This window comes from Lycorma delicatula, chromosome 6 (genome assembly GCF_047948215.1).
Source record: "Lycorma delicatula isolate Av1 chromosome 6, ASM4794821v1, whole genome shotgun sequence".
NCBI lineage: Eukaryota > Metazoa > Arthropoda > Insecta > Hemiptera > Fulgoridae > Lycorma > Lycorma delicatula.
This window is the reverse complement of record NC_134460.1, coordinates 46808892-46831194: the sequence shown is the minus strand read 5'-3', so window position 1 is coordinate 46831194 and position 22303 is coordinate 46808892. Positions and strand designations below refer to the sequence as shown.

At 27.3% G+C, this 22303-nt stretch overlaps 1 protein-coding gene across 1 annotated transcript in view; it reads left to right on the top strand.

Annotated features, from left to right (window-relative positions):
* LOC142327040 (uncharacterized) overlaps window positions 1–22303 on the top strand; it is a 520738-nt gene that overhangs the window by 432867 nt on the left and 65568 nt on the right. Inside the window, exons 14-15 of the mRNA XM_075369808.1 lie at window positions 6325–6522; window positions 13413–13506. Of these exons, the coding sequence (XP_075225923.1) occupies window positions 6325–6522; window positions 13413–13506 (292 nt within the window). The remainder of the gene's footprint in view (window positions 1–6324; window positions 6523–13412; window positions 13507–22303) is intronic.

The window sequence follows — 22303 nt, the reverse complement described above, 5'->3', positions numbered from 1 at the left end:
ATTCCCGGAGGCTAAACAGGAAAAAAGAAAAAGAAAGAAGTATATATACAGAGTGTCCGTATAATAAGTATATACATAAGTTTCCGTCCCCTTTTTAATCTGAGATTTCTTCTTTTTTTTTCCCTCACTTGAATTTCATTTTAATGAAACATTAAGAAAGATCTTCTTTATCTTTAAAATATAAATAAGTTGTAATGAAGGATATTTTGTAATAAATTTAATAGTTTTTTTGTTAATGGAATTTTACATTTGTAAAGATGATCTGCCTTTGTAAAACATCTATATAAATTGTAAATAAAATGTTCATTATGAAACAAATGGGTTAAAAAATTTATATGTTGTTTTTCTATCTGAAGGAAGATGTTCTAGAGCAATAATGGTTAATAACGTTATATTTCACGAGAACGAAATACCATAAATCTTGAATAATTATTCACTTTTCGTTAAAATTCTTTTTTTCAGAATTGAAAAAAGAACCTTCTTATTGGTGAAAAATTAAATTTTTTAAATTTTGTAAGATTGGTATTTTCGTAAACGATATATTTTATTATAAATAAATCTTTTATTCTGATAAATACATTACATAGATCGCGTAATTATGAGGTGAATTATAAATGTAAAACATAAATTATAAGATAAAAATTAGATGTGATTAAAATCCGTATTATTTTAAGTATAAATATATGAAACAATGTTGAAGGTAAGTGTTTTTAATACAAAACATTACTACAAAAATAATTCAGAAGGTGGAATTGAAAAATATTTTGAGCACATATTTATGTACATGTTGAACGGTGTGAAAATAAATCATCTTTTTTAATTATTGCTATTTAAAATTCATTGTCAGTGTTACATTATTCATTGTTAACAAGCAATCCCTAAATAACTTTTGAGCAGATAAATGAAATTCAGCAAAGTCCTACCTCAAAACGAGACACTTTTGAAACTAATTGCGAAAAACTAACTAAAATGGCTGCGATTTTAAATAGGATTATCGTAATCCGTTGTTTTTTGTTTTACGTCAGGATGTTTTTGTTTTTCAGTGGCCTGTGTCACAATCTTAACCTTTTCATTTAAAATGTTGAGTTGGTCTCGTGAGGGCCTGGGGGATCGTGGTGGTCTCATACCGAAAAGTTGATCGTTTAGAGGTACACTTTCCGAGTTAAATTTTTTTTTTTTTTTTTTTGAAAAGCGCTGTACATTCAAACACTGTCACTCTGTTTTTATTCGGATGAATTGTGTCAGTTGATATACGAGTATATTTCATCCGACTGTAGTTCGGTTACGTCGTAAGGTTTCATGCAAAAGACAGAAACGCTACCGTTCTACCACAGAAATTAGTAGAATGGTGACCCCCCCCCCCCCACTATATTATTATTTTTATCATTATTACCCTTTTTTTTTTAACTGATCTTTAATCTGTAGTTTATCATATTCTTTTGTTGGATTTACATTATACGTATTTTGGAGTAACCGCGGAATAAAAAAATGTAAAATTCTCATTTAGTACGAATATACTCTTTGTTACGTATTTCCTAATTTGTTTTATTATGGAGTATGAAACATTATATTTTTTTGACATACTGCTAAAAACAGCGTAACTTGTAAGAAACAGAGAAATAAGAAATTAGATTATCTAATTCAAGTAAATAATGTTGAGGTCGGAAATTTATGAAATCTTTTATAAAGTGAATTACATACTTTTGTTGCTTCTTTTGAAAACCAAATTTTATATATATCTTTATATATATTTTTTTTTTCTTCTGTCCGTATGCTTGTGACTGAACTCCTCCTAAACGGCTGGACTGATTTTTATGAAATTTTGTGCGTGTGATTAAGTTGATTCGAGAATGGTTTAGATTCACAATTTGATCCGATAGAAATTTTTTTTTAAATTTATTTATTTATTTATGTGTTGTTGTTGATCTTGGGATGGTTAAGGTTTACAATTGGTTCCGATAGGCAGCGCTGCGATCGCGATTTACTAATTTCTTTATTTTTAATTTTTGGCATATCAGTCAGACCCAGTAGTTGGTGCTGCGATCGGATTCTAGGATTTTTATTTTTTTATTTTGTTGCTTTTTCGCATATCAGTTAGTTGTGTCGTAGCTTAGTGTTGTTATTACATTAAAATTCTTATGTGCTAGAATTGCGCGCTTATTGAGAGTATTGTATTATATTATATTATTATTTATTGAAATAACGTTTTAAAGTGTAATTAAAAAATATACATTGTGAAAATTTGTTAGGTGAAATAATGAAGTATTTTACATGATTTTTCATGAATTTTAATGATGTATACACATGCATTCAATAACAATCAACTTAACGTACACAAAATTGTCAATTGTCATGTCAGATTGTCAGTTCTCATTTGATTCTATGCAAATTCAAAAATTTAATTTTTAATATTAAATATATTATATGTATGTATATATATATTCTAAATTTGTCAGGTCACGCCCTAATTTATATTTAGATGAATAACGAGTTTTATTTTAGGTACACATCGAAGTGACAAGTCTTGATTTATTTGTTTGCTAAATTGTTGACGTCAGAGTATATCGATATAACAAAATTAATTTTCTAATAGTACCAATAATAATAGCAATAAAAGTTGAAATAATAATAATAATAATAATAAAGAAGGGTTGTTTATATAAGGGATGGATTATAAAGTTTGCATGAATGTTGATTTGTTTGTATTCTTGAAAAAGAAAAAACTAAGGGGTTTAGAAGGTCGTGTATATTTATTATATTTAGTTTTACCTTCAATTTATGTTTATTTATTATTGATTTCTTTAACCCTCTACCATTACGTACAACCTTCGTACTGTTCCGTTCCGTGACTTTTTAAGACTTATGTTCAATATATTGTATTATATTACTGGGTCAGAACATTACTTTTAATAATTGATCTTTGAAAAGAAAATCATTTGAAAATATTATCAGTTAATTGATTTTTATCAGTAGATTTCTTTGAAGTTTCCAATACTCCACCAATTTTTTAAGTTTCGTGTAGTACTCTTACCTATACAGTGCATAGAAATAAATTAATTTTTTTTTTGTACGGTGTTCAATATATGCTTACATATAATAAGTAACTGAAATAAATTAGTAAATTATTTGGATTTGTGTATATCTGTTTGGTCGTTTGTAATTAATACTGGCTGCGCATTTCGGTTTTGACAGTAGCCATCAATAGATATCGGAGAATTAGCTTTAAAGTAAATACAGATATGAAAACAGATTTATAAAAAAAATAATGAACTAATAATCTCGTTTAATGTTAAACTTCTTGAAATAAATTCTTTTACTTTGCTCTGTTATCTCCCTTACATTACTTGTTCTACAATTTGGTATATACTCGCAATTCTGCTAGCTGACTTCCTTCACCATCTTCTTGCATAAAATTTTGCTGAAGTCCATCAATGAATTTCTTTTTTGCGTCTTGTTTAGATACACGTTAGACTTCGGGTTCATCTTCACCTTTAACTAAGTACAGTTTTTGAGTAATCTTTTTGATTATTTTGTTATCACTACCAGACAACTTTAAAGAATAACTGTCTATGCAGACCGTACGTACAAACGTTTCTCCTTCTGGTCAAGAAGTTATCTTCATCCCTATAGCGTTTAAAAGAAGGGTTAAACGACTTACTAATAAAATTGTGCTATTTTTACGTATAAAATAAAGAAAGGAACGAACTATTGGACATATGCGGCATTTTGGCCGGTAAATCGGCGTAATTCTATATGAATAACACCAATATGTTTTTACTTTTACAAAATTGCCACCAATTGAACAGCTGTTCTGAATAACCGGTGGTCCTATTAACCGGAATTGGTGTAAATTGATACATAAAATATAACGACCCAAAATCTCGGTCGAGTTCGTTATTGGGAAAAATCGGACTTTGGGGATGAAAATGGGGGGCTTTTTTCGAAAAAACAAAATATCGCTATAACTTATTAAGTAAAATATCGAATTCGTTTAAAATTCGTACTATTCTTTGGATTAGGGCCTAAAAGTAAAGTTTTTTGATATCATCAACTGTTGGCCCAGGGGGTGAAAATAATGGGGTTTCGAAGACAAAAAAATCATACCTCTCGTAATAGGCACATTATCAAACCGATTTAAAGTGGTCGTTAGTCCTCTAAACATTACCTAAAACTTTTAACTGAAACAATTTTTGATATGACCAACCCTTACGGCAAGGAATGATAAAAATATTGCTGGAATTGTAAGATGGGTCCTGTCGTATGCTAAACATGTGAAACTTTTTTTCACACGCAATCATTGTCGTATTGAGTAAATTTGAAGTTTTTCTTAACTTTAAGATGGAAATCTTTTTTATCCTCTTCCTAGTACCGTCATGCCTTATCCTTTGCCATATATCTTGAGATTGGATTAATTGATTTTTATGAAATTTTGTATGATAACTTCTTAATGTGGTTCACTGATGCCTTTAACTTTATTACGATTGGTCAGAAGAATGGAGAGATAAGGTCATCATATGTCCTGTAACTTTGCCGGGGAAGTTATGCAACGTTTTTATTTTAATATGGATTATTTTGGGAAATTAGCAAAAGGTTTCAAGATATGTAAATAAACCCAACAGATTTTTATATAACTTTTTTTATAGAGTATTTAGGGGCATAAGAAATTAAGGTTAGAGAATTTCTTAAAATCCTTTAAAATTTATCAAAATAATAATTCAGCAAGTTTTATTTTTACTTATTTTCAAATGAATAAATTGTTAATGATTAATTTTATTTTGTACGAGTATTTTAATGAAAATTATGCATAGTTATGTTGCACATGTTCTTTTTTAATTGTTTTATTGCAGTAATGTAATAAAATATTTAATTTATATCTTTCCTTTTATAATGAAATTCAATTGTTATTGTGTTTTGTTTTTTTTTTATTATTAAAACAATTGATAATATTGTATTAAATAAATGTTTTTCTATACTAAGAACAGGAAGAGTTTTTATTGTTAATATTATTATTCTGCTTATCATTATTAACAATTAAATTATATTGTACGATAATTATTGTAAGCCACTTCATACCTATGTAAGTATGTGATTATTATGGAATATTCTATTATAATTGTTGGGAGTGGTTATCTTTTTAATTCCTAGCTATTTTCATTGTGGAAAAGATCCTTTTGTATATCTGAAAGAGGTCCTGCCCTTACCCTATCCCTTTTGCGCACTGTCTTTTGTATGTGTGTGTGTGTTTGTTTTAAAAATATCACAGTGATGTTCACTGTATTTGGTACATGGCATTAGCCATGATGTCATTTTTAATTGTTTATAATTTAATTGTAACAGTCATTTGTCATTTTTTTTTTTTTTCAATTGATTGTTAACAGTTTGAGGAAGTTAGTTATCTTTCACTATAAAAGTAAATCCTATCTTACAAGTAAAAGTACTCCTGGTCTTCTGATGAAATATGAAGATGAATGGGGTAACCACTAGTATGAATAGCTTTCTGTTTAATTTATAGTTTTATAACCTGTTAAAACTTAGAACTGACTGCTAATTATAACAACAGACAGCAGCAAATTATAAATAATAACAGTCACTCTTTGTGACTGTTTTGCAGTTTTAGGTTAAAAAAAATTGATTTAACATTCATCAACATTAAATTAATATGATCAGTATTATTTCTTATAACTTTTTTTTTGTACTGATGAACATGAATTGTGAAGATCACTACTGAATATTTTAAATTATTAAAGTAAGTTAAAGTAGAGTTATATTTACAGACATGTTACTTTTGCTAGAAAAATAGTTTCATTTATTCCAGAAAATAAGAATGTAAAACGAGGTTACATGATTATTTTAAATTTAAACATAAACTATTAGTCATAAAATATGACTTTTTAAACATAAACACAGTATGATACTTTGCCATATGAAGGAGTATATCCAAGCAGTTATAGCATTTAGTTATAGGCATTTGCGGAATGGAGTAGATGTATGGCTATGAGTAGATAAAAAAGTGCCTTGCTAGGGAATAGCTTTGCCATACTTTACCAATTAAATTTAAAAAAAAAATTATCCGTTTGGTTTATTATTGCTTTATAATATTTTTCTTTTGAATTTTGTGACTGTGCACCGATCATGGTTTACCACATTTCATTCATTCGAGCAGATGTTTGAGAATTTCCTATTTTTGTGAGTCATCACAAATGTACTTGTACATGTACTTGTACTGAACATTTTTTTATAATGTAGAACTCGATCTGAATAAAATATTTGTCTATTTTGTTTATATCATAGAAATATATTAATTATTTTTTTTTTTGTTTACAGAGTAAAAGGATCATCATCTTTGCAAAGTTTATCGAAAAGTCAGTCCCAGTCATCGATAAGTAATGAAAATTCAGAGACGATGGTGAACGGCAGGGGAGGAGAGACGTCTGTGGTCGGCGGGTTAAGGCGATGCCTTACTCAACCTATGCCATCCCCTCCATGCGATACTGTTGATGAACCTCTCACCATTGCACAAAGGTGAGCAAATAGAATGGAACAGTTGATTTTTTTAAATTTTCTGTTGCAGTATATAGAATAGCGCATATAATAAACAACTATCTCGATTACCATTTAAACTTTATTTTTTTTATAAGTTTGTAAGTTTATTATTTTATATAAAAATAATTTCTGTTGTCAAATTATGTTAAAATTTTTAGGAAATATTGTAAAGAAGTTCCCTAAATTTTCCACCAAACCTCAATAGTAGTGTTACAGTTAATCAAGTGAATTACATATTTTATAATTTTTTTGTCACCAGTCATTAATTTGATGCGCTTCTCCGTTTCCTCCTATTTTGCACTGATTTCTTTACTTTACTTTACTTTACTTTTCTGCATCTTATTTCCTTAATTTTTTATTATTATATACCACATAGGATCACTTTAGTCAGTCCATTATTCAAGTCTCTTTGATGGGACTACTTGAGCCTTGTGGTCCTCCCAGTACTGTTTTATATGTTCCGATCTTTGTGCCCTTTCTCGTGTCGAAAATGTTCGTGTGTGAAGCGAGTGTTTTTGTTCTTGATTTTCTTGTTTAGTTTTATCTTATCTGTGGTATCTACTGGTGTAAGGCCAATTAGCTTTCAGATCCTCTCTTATTTCTCTGATCCACCTGCATCCTGATTTAGTGTTTTTCAAGTAAAGTAATACTGTACTAGCTGTTTCAGAAGTTTTGAATCATGCATCCTCATGATATGTCCATAGAATTGTAGTCTCCTCTTACATGTGGTATCAGTGATGGGTTCCAACTCTTTGTACACAACTTTGTCAGGTACATCCACCACTTCCCGTTTTTCTGGTACTTTTTATCGATGCAGGTTCTTCCACTTCTTTCAATTTTCTGGAGTCTGTTTGTCTTTGATTGGGGAAGAGTGTTTGTCTCTTCAGGTGGAAGAGTATTTCTGCTGCATAAGCGGCTTCTGGTTTTAAACTGTATTGTATTGTCTTATTTTTGCATTTATTGATAGGCATTTGTTATTGTAAATGTACCAGGTTCATTTTTGAGCTTTGGCTAGTTTGTTTCTTCTCATTTGGATTTAGGTTGTTTGTTACTATTTCTCAGAGGTATTTAAATCTGGTTACTATTTTGATTTTATTACCGCTTATAGTTACTTCTTTAATCGTTTGGTTTTCGAGGCATAATTTCCGTCTTTTCAAATGATATTTTGAGGCCAATTTTTTTTTCAATATTTGGAAATTCTAATGTCTGTGATTTAGCTTCTTCGATGTCTTTTGCTAGCAGCACCAAGTCATCAACGGAACCAAGACATTTATTTTGATTTTTCGGCCTATTTTTACTTTTGGTAGCATTTTTTGAGCCATTCCCTCATTGCCATTTATAGAGCACAATTGAATAATATCGTAGAGGCACAGTCGTCTTGTTTTGATCTCAAATGGTTCTGAGAGCTCGCCTCTGAATTTTACCTTCAAAGTGTTTGTGTGGGTCAGTTTTATCATGTTTATTAATTTGGTATGTAATCCAAGGTATCGTAGAATTTTTAGTAGGGATTCTCTTAGTGGATGCTGTCATAAGCTTTCTTGAAATCTACAAATGTTATCACCATATCTGTTTTCTTTTACTGTTGTAAAATGTAATCCTCAATTTTATATTTATGTTCTAAGTTTTTTGGTGTTTTTTATCTATACTTTATTTTTACAAACAAGCTTTCCATTCATACTTGTCGCTTTGGGAAAAAATTTTTTACTGGTGGTTGAATTTTATTTTCCACTCCTTTTTGTTCTTTTCTAATTGTTTAATTTCATCACATTTACCACAATTTACATACCTATCTGTTTCATAATTTTATTATAACATTTATCTTCCCTTTGTGATTTATACCTTCTAAAATGAACTAAAACTGTACATCTTAATATAACCACATAATACCAGGTTGATGAGCTGTCAACCTAGTATTGTCTCTACAAGATCTACTGCCATAATCGATCTACCTAATCTTCAATATTCTCTTGAAAACCTGTAACATCAAATTTCAGAATTTATTCTTTTCCTTCTTGTTTACACACAGTGTCTCATTAAAAATTTGAAATAATTTCAGTTTGTTATCGCTGAAGTAAAGAAAAAAGTTCATAATATAAACATAGGTTGATAACAATTACATGTTTATCTATTTTCGAGACTGTGATTTCTGCTTCAATAGTAAAATGGGAACTATATTGAAAATCTTGGGCTACAAATTATTATTTTCAAATCAGTTGTTTTGTACATGTAGTAAGTTTAGTAAGTAAAAAGTAAAGTTTAAGTATTAAAAAAAAAAGTTTTAAGTTTAGTAAAAAGTAAACTTAATTGATCTGAAAAGTGTGAGAGGGGAATTGATTCCCAGATTTTTGCTTTATAGTTTCTGAAAAAATTGTTATAAATCCAAAAAAGTTATCTTTTTTTAATTTGGTGTGAAATTTATCTGTTAATAAATAAATAAAACTTTGTAACAAAATTTGTAGAGGATTTAATTCTGAGAAAATTGATGTAAGATGATAAGTTAACTGAAAGAAATAAAATTTAACTTAATTGAAAAATATTCATAGTCTCTGTGTCTGTGTCTGTCTGTCTGTGTGTGTGTGTATATATATATATATATATATATATATATATATGTGTGTGTGTGTGTGTGTGTGTGTGTGTGTGTGTGTGTGTGTGTGTGTGTGTGTGTGTGTGTGTGTGTGTGTGTGTGTGTGTGTGTGTGTGTGTGTGTGTGTGTGTGTGTGTGTGTGTGTGTGTGTGTGTGTGTGTGTGTGTGTGTGTGTGTGTGTGTGTGTGTGTGTGTGTGTGTGTGTGTGTGTGTGTGTGTGTGTGTGTGTGTGTGTGTGTGTGTGTGTGTGTGTGTGTGTGTGTGTGTGTAATAAACTTAGATTTTTTTTAAACTTTCCTGAAGCCAGTTTTCAACCTATATATCTGTATATTTCTATTTCTTAATGGACATCTTAAAAAAAAGCTTTTATTTTGGCCTGTTTTTTAGAAAAAAATAAATTATAAAAAGGTATTATCAATTAACAATAACAACATTATTAAATAAAACAAATAAAAAATCCATAAAAGAATTTTTTTTTACAATATGGTTTTATTGATACATTTTAAAAGGTTGTTTTATCTCATTGTGAAAATCAAGACCCTTGTTGGGAATCAAACAAAACATTGGGACCTTCAATTCAGTAATCAATGATTAATCTTGCTGTGTAGCAAAGATACATATCACATAATCTTGTTTTGTGCGTTAGCTATGGGAAAAATAGAATATTTATTATTTGTCAATGTGTAATTTTATTCTTTCTCATGGTCATTGCCATATAAATTTTTATTATATTAAAAAAATACTGAAATGGAATATCAAAGGTGAATAGAAGTGTGTTATGTGTTGTATGAGAGATGAATATGTATATTTGTACATGTATGCTGTCTCTTTTTTTGTAGGTCATACAATTGTTCTAAAAACAAAATAAGTCACTAGGTTGTATGTGACTTGGATTATTCTTTCATTGAAACGCAATACTGTACCAGTAGCAATAGTAATAATAGTATAACAGCAGCTGTACTGCTATTATATATATATATATATATATATATATATATATATAAGATATAAGACTGGAAAGAATATCACATAATCTCTCTTTCTAAATAATAAAACATATGTATGACTTGATTTAAACATAAATTAATTATTGTATTTTTAAATATAATTTTACCTTATTATGGTTTTAACTAAGGACGACCTCAAGAATATTAATAATCACAATAATACTTATAATCACAATTAAATAAAAATAGAATGACAAATATTTTTAACATTAACAGTTACAAGAACATGCATTAGATTTTTCTTTTTAATATAGTACTTATAATTTTTTAATATGAAACGGATAAAAATAAACTTGAATCCTATGAAAATTGTGTTAATTTTTAAAATGTGTGTTTAATTCTACATTGATTTTTTGTATTATTTATTTTTAGAAGGTTCTTTAAAAGTTAACGACCCAATCATGTGAGTTATATTCATAATAAATGTCCATACCAGACGGTTATTTTTCTTAAAATGTGATTTGTTACTAAAATAAAATAAAAATTATAAATAATTATACAAAGCGTCTCATAAAGAAACAAAGATATTTAGTGATCATGAAACACTAAGTAATAATTTGCTAAAGATTTTACCCTTTTTCGGCTCTAAGAGTAAAGTGAAACGATACAGAAATTATTTGGTGGTTTCATTTGGTTTTCAACCTGAATGATTGAAAAAAGAAACTATATTCCCACTCCCTGAGTAATTTTTGAGAATTATTGTTATTTAAACAAAATTTATTGTTATTAAAACAAAAAAATTGGTGGCGCAAAATAAGTGTAGTACAGTATTTTTCTGCTACGTATCAGTCTGTATTGTTTTTACTAAAAGTCAAATTACTTATACTCTGCTTTGCAGTTGATTGACATTACTTAGGTAGATTTCCTTATAATTAAGTTCTCTACAAGTTTTTTCATGATTTTGTTTATTACCAATTTAACAAAATTATTTCAAACCTGAAAAAAGCTGTTATGAAATACCAATTATTTGTGTTTTACAATAATTTTCTGAAACATTACTATTGATCAGGTTCTTGGATCTGTTTACCTCTTCATTTAAATTACAAGAATTTCAGTGTGTCTTCATTTTACTCTTTGAGCAAAAATCAGGGCAAAAGTTTTCACAAGCTATATTTGAAAACGAAAGCATTTCTGGACCTATGTTTTATATGAACCTTTTCTTTATTTTCACTTTTTAGAACATTTCCAGAAATTTTCAGATTTTTTCCACGATACACTTTGTGTAGTGTAAGTAACAAACATTATACTTGCTTGCAAATTAAGCAAGCTGGCGAACTTCAAAAATTCTGATTTGAAATGTTGTTACTTTATCCACCTACTTCAATTCTTGTACGGATATTATATGTTATTTTTCAAATTTAAGGATTGAATTACATTATGTAAGGGGATAGACAGAAATTGAAGCTCAAAAGCTACATTGGAGATTGTAGGTCCAGTTTTAAGTATTCATATAATTGTTTTAGTTTTGTGTATAATTATCATTGTCTTCTATTATTAAGTTTGGAAAAAAAATTGAATAAATTTTAATGTTTAGTTATACAACATATTAAAGAAAAATAATGCTTTTTATTTGTGATAGTATTTTTTTTTATATCTGCCAAAAAAATTAGCTCATTTGAAAGTTTTAAAAAATGTGTATATATCCTCTTCTTGTTAAACAATGTTAGGAAAGATTGACAACCTAAGTATCTTTTAATAACATAAACTTTATTAAAAATTTTTTTTGTGAAAGTTTTCAATAATCATAAGAACATAATTACCAGAACAGTAATTAAGGTTAATTATCAGAATTTTGTATATTTCTTATTAGATTTACTTTTGGATCTAGGGTCACAATCACTATTTTATCACATTTCAGCAGTTAATAATAGTGGAAGGATGTATAGCAGAGCCGTTCTGGCAAGGTGTTTTCCTCTCTACTTAGTCGTACTCTACTCTCCTTTGCAAGTGCCGTGCTATAACTGCTCAGTTACATGTATATTCATAGATATGTATGTATGTTGGCTTGCCTTTTTTTTTTTCCAGATCTGATGGTTTGATTATTATTATTTATTAATATTGATATTATATTTTCATGTAATTTAATGCACCTTAAATTGCCAAAATAAGTTTTGATGGTATTTGATTGTACTCAAAATGTAATAAAGGGGAGGGGATAAAAAACATTTTTACCATTTTTATTGTTTCTTGACTCAAGTCACATTCTTAAATTAATTAGATGATTACATTACATTAGTATATTACTTTGGCTATTTATTTGGGCAATTTCAACTAGATGGGGGATAAGCTAATCTTTTTTTACTTTTTCCATCAGTTATTGGTTTGCTCTTTAGCTTCAACTGAATTAACTGATTTTTATGAAAATTTGTACTATGTGTTCTGAATACAAGTCACTGATGCCATTTATTTTAGTTATAATAGATCAAAGATGGTGTAAAGATAGCATCTCAAAATTGAATTAAGAGTAAAATAATTTTGCAAAAATTGGACAATTTGAAAAATATTTTATGGTAGTATTACAAGATTGATCACTTTAAAACCAAATTAAATAGAAGAATTAAAAAGAGAGTCTGAAAACAAAAAAAAAATTAGTGTTATATCTAAAAGGAAATAGCAGTTAGTAAATTAAATGAAAATTCCAGGCTAAAAATTCATAAATAAAAAAAAATCATAAATTAGATGTAGAAGTAGGTTTTAAAATCCCCAGATCAGTTCATAATAATAGAAGTAACAAGTTTAATTGTTATGGGAAAATAAGAAAAGAGATTTTAAGATAGTATCATGAAAAATTAAAATTTTAGTCGCACTAAACAATGGACACGTTTCAAAAAATATCTCCCATCTTATCACAAATGGGGCTTAAGCAAGAAGGTTGTAGAGGAATAGTGTAACATCAACTTAATGAAATTAACTTAACTTAATTAAATTATTGTAACATTTTAATGAAATTATAAATAAGAATTAAATTTAATTAAAATTTGGCATTTGTCCAGCTAATATGTCAATCATTATACTGACCAGTGAATGCAGGTAGAGGAAAGTAATTATGTGCTAAACATAGTATATTTCAAAATATATTTCAACTGCAGTTAAGACTGATGATGGCCTAACCTGCCTTAAGGGGGATAATTTGTTGATGAATTAATAAAATTCTGACAGGTAATGTCCACTGAATTTTTATTTCTGTAATATCGCAACTGGTTATTATTGTAACTTATTATGGTAATAATATAATAACATATAATTATTATTTTCTAATTGTAAATTTTTTTCAGATTGGCAGCACTTCAAAAAAGTGGTCAGTCTGATTGGCGAAAACGTGTAACAAAATTAGGTGTTGAAGATGAACTACCCTCCATAACTATTAACGTAAGTCAATTAAATTAGAATGTTATATTTTGTTGACATTTCTACATAGGAATTATGTTACAAGTTGAATTTAGTATTCATTATTTTGTAATTGTGTGTTACAGTTACAAAATAATGAACTTATTACTTTCAGGTGTAATAGTACACAGTTCTTTCAGGTGTATTGTTTTCATTATTTGGTCAGTTTTCTTAATACCAACAATCCCAGTTTGTGCTTGTTATTTATGGATGATCTTTCTGCCATCGAATTGATGAAGAAGCAAAATGTGTTCTATTTCCTTAAATAAAACACTAAACTTGTCATCTTCAAATATTTTTTGTGTATATGTATATTTCTGTCTGAAAATATTATATTTTGGTGCTCCTTTGAAAGACATTAGAAGTTTTTTTATAAAAATGAACTGTTGGATATTTGCTTTGCACCTGTAAATTGTGCACATCAGTATTTAGTAAACTAAAAATGCTAACTTTTAGTGTATTCTTGATTCCTTCTTGTCCAAGTAAGTAGATTGGTAGTTAGGTATTTTGGGAAGTCACTTGTGTGTAGTATTGAGGAATTATTAGTGGAGCAGCTACTGCCTCTTCAGTAAAAATTAAAAGGATGACTCAACTGTAATTTTGTTGTGAGTTTACATTTTGCATTTCATATCCAGATGTTTTACAGTCATTCATTTATCGGCTGAAGTAATTTGATAAATTTGGCCTGACTCCTTTCATATTATCTAAATTAAAAATGCTTTAAATTTGATATTCAACTATTTCTTTTTCTTCTGAAAGAGACTAGTTTAAATATTAGACAGGTTTGGCATTTTCATATTTTACAAAATTCATTTTTTCTTCTGCACAAGATAAAGAAGCAGATGTAATTGAGCTGTTAGACTAAAATAAAATTTACAGTTTTCCAAATTGATGAAATCAGTTTTTTTTATCATGTACCTTTTCAATGTTTTAATATAAAAAAAGAAACCATTTAATTAAATATGAGGAGGTTATTTACTTAATTTAAAAACTATCTATCTATCTTTATATCCAGTCTTATCTAAACATCTGTATGCAGCTACTTAAATAAGCTGTAAATTTATGTACTTCTTTTTACTTTTTTCATTTCTTTGCTTGAATTTTTTTTATTCATTGTGAATATATATTGTACATCATTCTGTTTTATTAGCATCACCTTTGGAAAAAAATTCTTGCAAGTGTATTTTTTGATAATTATTTATTATCAAAAAACATAATTACGCAACGACTGAAAGTTGTTCTAGATATGTAGTTGTTGAAGTTGCTTCTTTCAGCAAAATTATTGAGTGAAGATCAGGATTCAGATCCGATTGATCACAACATTATTAAAGTGTTTATCCTAATCCTTCCTGTAAAATAAGTATTTGTCTCTATCGATAAGAAACTATATTATTTGAAATTAAACTGAAATGTATGCCATTTTATTCCAATTTATATATGATGTGAAATTATATCTTTATTTTTTATTTTTTGTTTATTAAAATAAATTGATTTACATTCTTTATAATAATAAAGAAATTAAAGCTAGAGTTCATTATGCTGTGTATGAAATGATTAAAATATCATGTTCATAAATTATATACAGCCAATGTGAGTGATAAAATTCTTGTGGGATTCATATTACATATATGACCTTCTTATATTTTACTATAGTTTACTACTATGTAATAATTTATTAAATAATGAGCATTTTTATTAAGTTTTATTTTTATTTCTTTATGAAAAATATATGTCATTCATTATTAATTTTGCATACATGCGGGGACGGTACAGATATTTAAAATTATTTATAATTTAAAAAAGTTGTTAACTATGTTCAAGTATTCTTTTCACTTCCATTAATATATGTAGTTTAGGTAATTAATTGTACTTTTCCAGATCGCTCTTATACTATATTTAGTAACATAGCTACCTTGGGAGGGTAAATAAAACAGCAAAAATGTTAACCTCTTGATCAAAATAAGATTTTAAGTGGTTAACTCATCGTCGCAAATCTGTTATTTAACAGCTGATTTTTTAAGCCAAAGATTCTGAAGTTGAAATCCTTGCAAAAGTTATTTGCTTTTTTATGGATTTAAATACTGGGCAATGGTTACCGGTGTACTTTGGTTGTTGGGGTTCAATTAACCACACATCTCAGAAATGATTGGTCTGAGTCTGTACAAGACTTTACCTCATTTACATGTCATCATCTTCATCTCATTAGGCCATGTGGGGGTTCAGTAGTAGAATAGATTGCAACGTACACATTAGGAAAATGAAAAAAAATCTTATGTTGACATTTGTAGCCATCCGAATTTAAATATGGATAAAACCATTGCATTGTACTTCAACAGGTAGATGTAAATTGCTGATCATGTTGATTATTAATGTTGACGATAATATTTCTATTGGTCAACAATGAAATTTCTGAATGTTTTATTAGGTTAGTTTTATTTCATGTGCGATGATCAAAATGATTTACTTTGTAATAAAATTATGCCATGCTGTTTTGCTCTGAAGCACCTTAATAAAACACTAATCTTGTCATCATTATTCATATATTTTATTATGCTTGTACATATATTCCCATCTAAAGTGTAATTTCATCTCTTGGGCTCTCTCAAAAACTCAGATCGAGGTTTTAAAATAAAATCATGTAGACCAATTTTTAAAAAATAAAAATGTTAATGTAATAAATGTGTTTGTATTTATGAATATATAAATAATATTTACTAAAAAGAATATCATTTATTCTTAAAAAATAACAATTGTATCGCTTATAAAAACAGACAACAAAACTGTTTTCTTGTAACTCAACATAATACTTCTGGTTATGTGAAAGGGCCTTATTATGCTTCTGTTACCATTTTTATTAAATTTCCAAACCATTTAAAAAAACCTTCTCACCAATTTATTTTAAATATAATTAAGAGTTCTTTACAGAAAAAAATAGTACAGTGATTATAGTTTTTAAACAGTACTAATTTAAAAAAATACATGATTTATCTGCATCCCATTCAATGTGTACAAAATAATTTTCAGAAGCTGCTGTTCTGAATTATTTATAATTATGAATTATTTTGTAGTAATTTTTTATATTTAATGTAATTATGTTAAATGTGTTTCTATTCACGTAAGATAAAAAATAGATATAATAAAGTTTATATTATTTAAATAATTTTTATTTATATCTATAATTATATTGATATGATGTTTGTGTGTATATATATATATATATATGTACACAAAAAAAATTGTATAATTATATTTCAGTCAGAAAAAAGATTTTTTTATTTAGAAAATAATTTTACTATAAAATGTTTTCTAAAAAATATTTAAGTGTTGTAACAATTATAATTTAAAATTAATTTAAAGGTTACTGTTTTTTAGGTTTTTATTCAGCTTTTAATTTTCGTGTAAGTGTATGATTATGATAAAAATAAATGTGTCTTTGTTATTACAAGTTTATATATATAGATAAATTTAATAGTGGTTGTATTGTAGGTTGAGGAAATGCTACCACCTTATCTCTTGTCTAGGCGTTGCAGGTTTACAACCTACATGTAAAATTTTAACTGCTTTTCTTGTCTCTATTCAATTTGCATATATTTAATATCTGTCTTGTATTTTTAAAATTCCATTCATTTTTCTAGTAACATATTTAACCTGTCTTTTAAGTTCATGACTGGTTATTAATGAATACTCTCCCATACATGTTATTTAAAATCAAATTGTGTAGGTAAGTAATTTATGTATACACCTTGATATTTGTAATTCATTAATTTTTCAAATTTAGCATTTGATCTTAAAGAAAAAAGTAATATCTTTAAATGAAATTAATGTAGGCAACAGTTACAAAATTTTAGAATAATTAACTGCTTATGATGTAAATGAGTCAATCTTAATAAGCTTGCTCCATATAAATTAAAAATGTTACAACAGTACGGATAGACTAAACCAAGAAAGAAATTAAAATGGAGTTAAAACATACAAAAACATTTACAATAAAAATCTTTTTGTAACACATACCCACACCAGATATGCAAATGAACATAAATCCTCTGTGTCATTTTAAACTACTTTCAGTTTTTTTTAAATAGACCATTTTCAAGGAAATTTCACTTCCTAAAGTTCCTGTGATAAAAAAAGTGCTGCTACTATGAACACGTTGGTAATGTTGGTAATGATTATGCCGTTTATTGAAAAATGAATGTAATATTCAATCAGATTTAGATCTAATCTAGATATTAGCTAGCTCAGTATAATAACATCTAAGCAGCTTATATGATCATGTCACTCGAAGAGAAAGATGAAAAAAGTTAAAATTTTTCATCATATATATTAAACTATGCGAATCAAAAAGTTAAATTGATGAAGTTACAGTTAACACATAATCTGTCATGAAATAACGAAGGGCATATCGGTAAACCCTTTTGAGGTATATTCTGCTTTGTGAGTATATCCGTAGCCACACGGAAGTAAACCATCTTCCAGATTAATGTAAGGCTTAAAGCAAATCTTTCAATTAATCTAAAGTTTTTAAAAATCTAGCAAGGATCCGCATAGATTTCCCGGTTACACCCTGAAATTCTCTTTTCTGAAGATCTTTACTTCAAATACACCATTGGGTTTTAAAATATTTAAAAATTTTTTATTTTTTACTTAAAATCAAATAAATCATGAAATACAAATAGAAACGATTTTTGAAATCGATTTTATATTAACTAATAAATAAGGTACCATCTTACCTGCTTTTCATTAGGAGTAAAGACTGGAAATTATGCAGTCTGACAATCTTATTCAATTTCTCATATTGTAGCTGTTTATCAGTTGATTTGAATAAATGCGATTACATTTTGTTCATTAAAGTTTTATCTAATAAAATATTATTTGATAAAACTACTAGTATGTTTGAAGATATTAATGATTATAATATTTTAAATGACCACCATTATGAAATTTTTAAAGGTAAAATTTTCAGAATTATTTAGGTACGTGTGTTCCAAATTTTATCAAAATTTCTCATCCGTTCTTAAGATATAAATTTTTATTGAAAAAACCAAGTGGCAGAGTGGAAGTAATTATATACACAAAGGTTTTTGTTTATTTTGATAACCTGAACCAATTCCTTAAGTTTGGCTGACACCTCGTGGGACATTTGTTGGGGAAAAAATAAAAAAATATGAATACTGTGATCCCAGTTTGTCCCAACAGATTGAAAATCAGCTCAAAACGTGGGATATTTAATATTATTCATATTGTTATTTAATCTTATTATGAAAAAGATATTATTTATTGATTGTTAGTGATTTTGTACTTTTTTAAGTAATAAAAAAAAATTATATATATTAACTCGGTTATATAATAACCGGGTTAATATATCAATAATGAAATAGGTTAATAAACTGGATAACATTTTCAAACAAATCTAGTATTGCAGTTATATTTAAATTTTTACCCAAATAATTCCAATTTATATTCCGGCATGTAATTTAATATGCACTTTTTCCTTAATAAATATAATTTAGTTAAATATCTATTCATAAAAATGTTTACATAACAATGTATTTTGATAGAAATGTATTTTCAATGAGAAATAATTTAAATACACAAATATTTTCAATTTAAGTAAGTAGATCTGTGTACTAGTTTTAGACCTGTGTACATATTTTTGCAGTGAATTTAGAACTTAATGCATATTTATTTTTTATTTTTATTTTGCTTACTAGATCAGGTTTTATTGATTGTATTTTACTTAATGAGTGAAATTCAAATAAGAGCATAAACAAAAATTTGTTTCTATAAATTTTATTTATAAAAAAATGTATATATTATTTTTTATTATAGTTCCCTTCATCTACAATGAACATATTCCATTAATTGTGGAATTTTCTTTAATTTTTGTTTCAAAGAAAACTTTAGTAACTTCCCAAATCAGTTTTGCATAATCCTCATTATTTTTTAATATTTTGTTCCCAAAAATTCCTTCAGTGGCCAAATTAAGTGATTATCGTCAATTTAAGATTGTAATGCAGATGAAGAACGTTCCATTCAAGTCGATAGATGTGCCTTGAGACTGACTGTTAGAACACTCTCGTGTCAAAATTAAAGCTGGAAGGAATGAAAACTAAATTTTGGTGCATTCTTTATCTAGAGCAAATTACTCTGTTCAATTTTCCTAATGACATTGTTAAATAATACTATTCCTCATAGATTTTTTTTTAGTTAGAAGTCAAAATAAAATATATATTTCATTATGAACAAAAGGAATCCTGATTTCAGTCCTGTACTCATAATCTATGATTTCATAATACCTGGATCACCCCATTGAGTAGAATTCATGAAATTGAAGTGTGTAAAGTATGGATATAATGAAAAGCAGGTTAAGCTACATTTAAATAAGTTCCTAAAAACAACCTAAGTTTAAAAAAATTGCTGGCTGCATTGTCCAGATGCTGTTAATCTCCTTGAATCCCAGAATATAGAACCCGTGATCTTACCCGCTCTCATTTTTGACCCAACAGTAAAATGAAGAAAAATTAGTTTTTTTTAGATTTTAACAATTTGAGACTTCTCTGATCTTCATCAAACTAAAAATCTTAGTTAAAACCTTAAAGGGAGACAAGTTTTTTTTTGCTTTTGTAAATTATTGAGATTTTTTCTACATTATTAGACGGTAACAGATATTGTAAAAGGTTAAATACAAATAATTTCACCCAGTTGTTTAAACTTATTTGTGATTTCTGAAGACTTGACCTGTTGAGAAATTTTGCTGTAATTTCTTTACAATATTATTTGATACTTCTTATTTCTGATTTTGTAAGAACAACTTAGTAAGTTGGATCATCTGTTCTGAAAATAACAGATGCTTCATAAATATTGATAATGTGTCACTTTTAGAAATAGAAAGAATCAGTTCAAAATATTTTTATTTAATAATAACAATAGTTCCCATTTAATAGTTTTTAAAAAAAACTCTAAAAGAGGAAAGGAAAATATATTGAAAAGATAATCGACCAAACACCAAACTAGCAATGAAATTTAAGTTAGTTATTGAAAATCTTACGATAAGCGAGACTACTTTAGAATCAAATTAAAGGTACTCAATTGTAATAAATATATATAAGTACATATGCATTTATTTATCTTAATTGCCCACTGCTGATATTATTGTATAATTTTATAATTGTTATTTTTGTTGATAACATTATAAAATTATTGCAACAAATATACTAAACATAAATACTCTTAATAAATAAATGTATCGTAATGAGAAAAATGATATAATGTTAAACTGTAATCGGAATATTTTATATTTATAGGAGGTGATGCTTTCCTGCTAGTATGACTACCACAGGTCGTCTATTATTATAAAATCTTAACGGCCATTGGAGGAGGGGTTAATTTTAACAGAATAGTTAAAGCACTAAACATCATTGTCAGACTCCGCTAAGTTCTTTGAGCATCAGTGATGGATTAGTGACTCCCTTATCAGTCTTATTTACATTTGTTTGAGTGCTACGTATTGCTGCTATTGATGTTCATGTTATTCTGGCAGTTATTCTGAGAAATCTTTATAGGAAGTAATTTGGTTCAGATCTGTGTAATTCTAACCGAAGTTATAAATTTCTGATTACTTTTATAGAATTAAGAAAAAAATTGATAAAAAAATTTTTTTTCAAAAATGATTTATGCTTGTATAGGTCTGGAAATATTTCGTTTTCGATTGTAGCTATTGAAACAAATTTCACCCTGATTTTTGTTCCAAGAGTAAAGTAAAATCATACTGAAATTATTGGAACTTAAATTAAGGAGTAAATTTAATGGCTTTCTCATGTTTTTTGACTGGAAAGATTGAATAGAATTCCAGTTTAACATTTTTTAGTACTGAGCTTCAAGCTATGTTGAATTTACTGAATTACATTCTGCCTTTTATAAATACGGCATTCTTGGAATTGATTAGAATATGAACATTATGGAAAAGAATCAATCAAACACTGAAATACTGAAGCAAAGGCTTTGAGATTTGGAATCCTCCTATTAGGGAATATTTCTTGATGTTTACGATGTGCATCTATACTTCCATTTCAGTATTTGTAATACTGAACAAAGGTTATGTCTGCGTATTATAATTTGAAATCTGAAAAGACATTTTTAGAAAGTACTTGAGCATTGTAAGCTTTCAAGACTGAAGAAAATTACAAAAATTAATACACAAGTTCACATCGGTAATTTACTGTATTACAGCTACTGCTAACAAAAAATTATCAATAAAAAACTTTTCTATTCACTTTTTCAAAGTTATTTTCAGTCTAAGTAATGAATTTTAATTTTTTAATATTTTTAACAAAACACAATGAATTAAGTAATGCTAAATTAATGTGTTTTCTTTTTTTTTTTTAGTTAATCTTTCCATTTTCTGAAAGTGGCTATGAACTATGAAAAGTAAATCTTCTTTGCCTAACTCAATCTGTTATTTTGGACCTAAGTTGTTCACTTCAGAATTTAATCATATTCATAGTCCCCATCTTTAATAATGATCAGAACCAGTATTTTTCTTGAAATTGTTCTTCTTTCTTTTATAAATTTTTTATTGTTCCTTTGAATTAGATGATTTTTTTTAGATCCCATTAAAAGTAATGTTTTTGAGCCACAAAACAACTAAAGAGTTCTAATACTCTTTTATAGGTCTTAATTTAATGTTTTTAAATAAACATTTTTTGTTACGTAAACTTCTAACCTTCATAAAGGTTTTTTCAACTTGTTTTGAGTATTTTTGGTGCATTTTTATCATTGA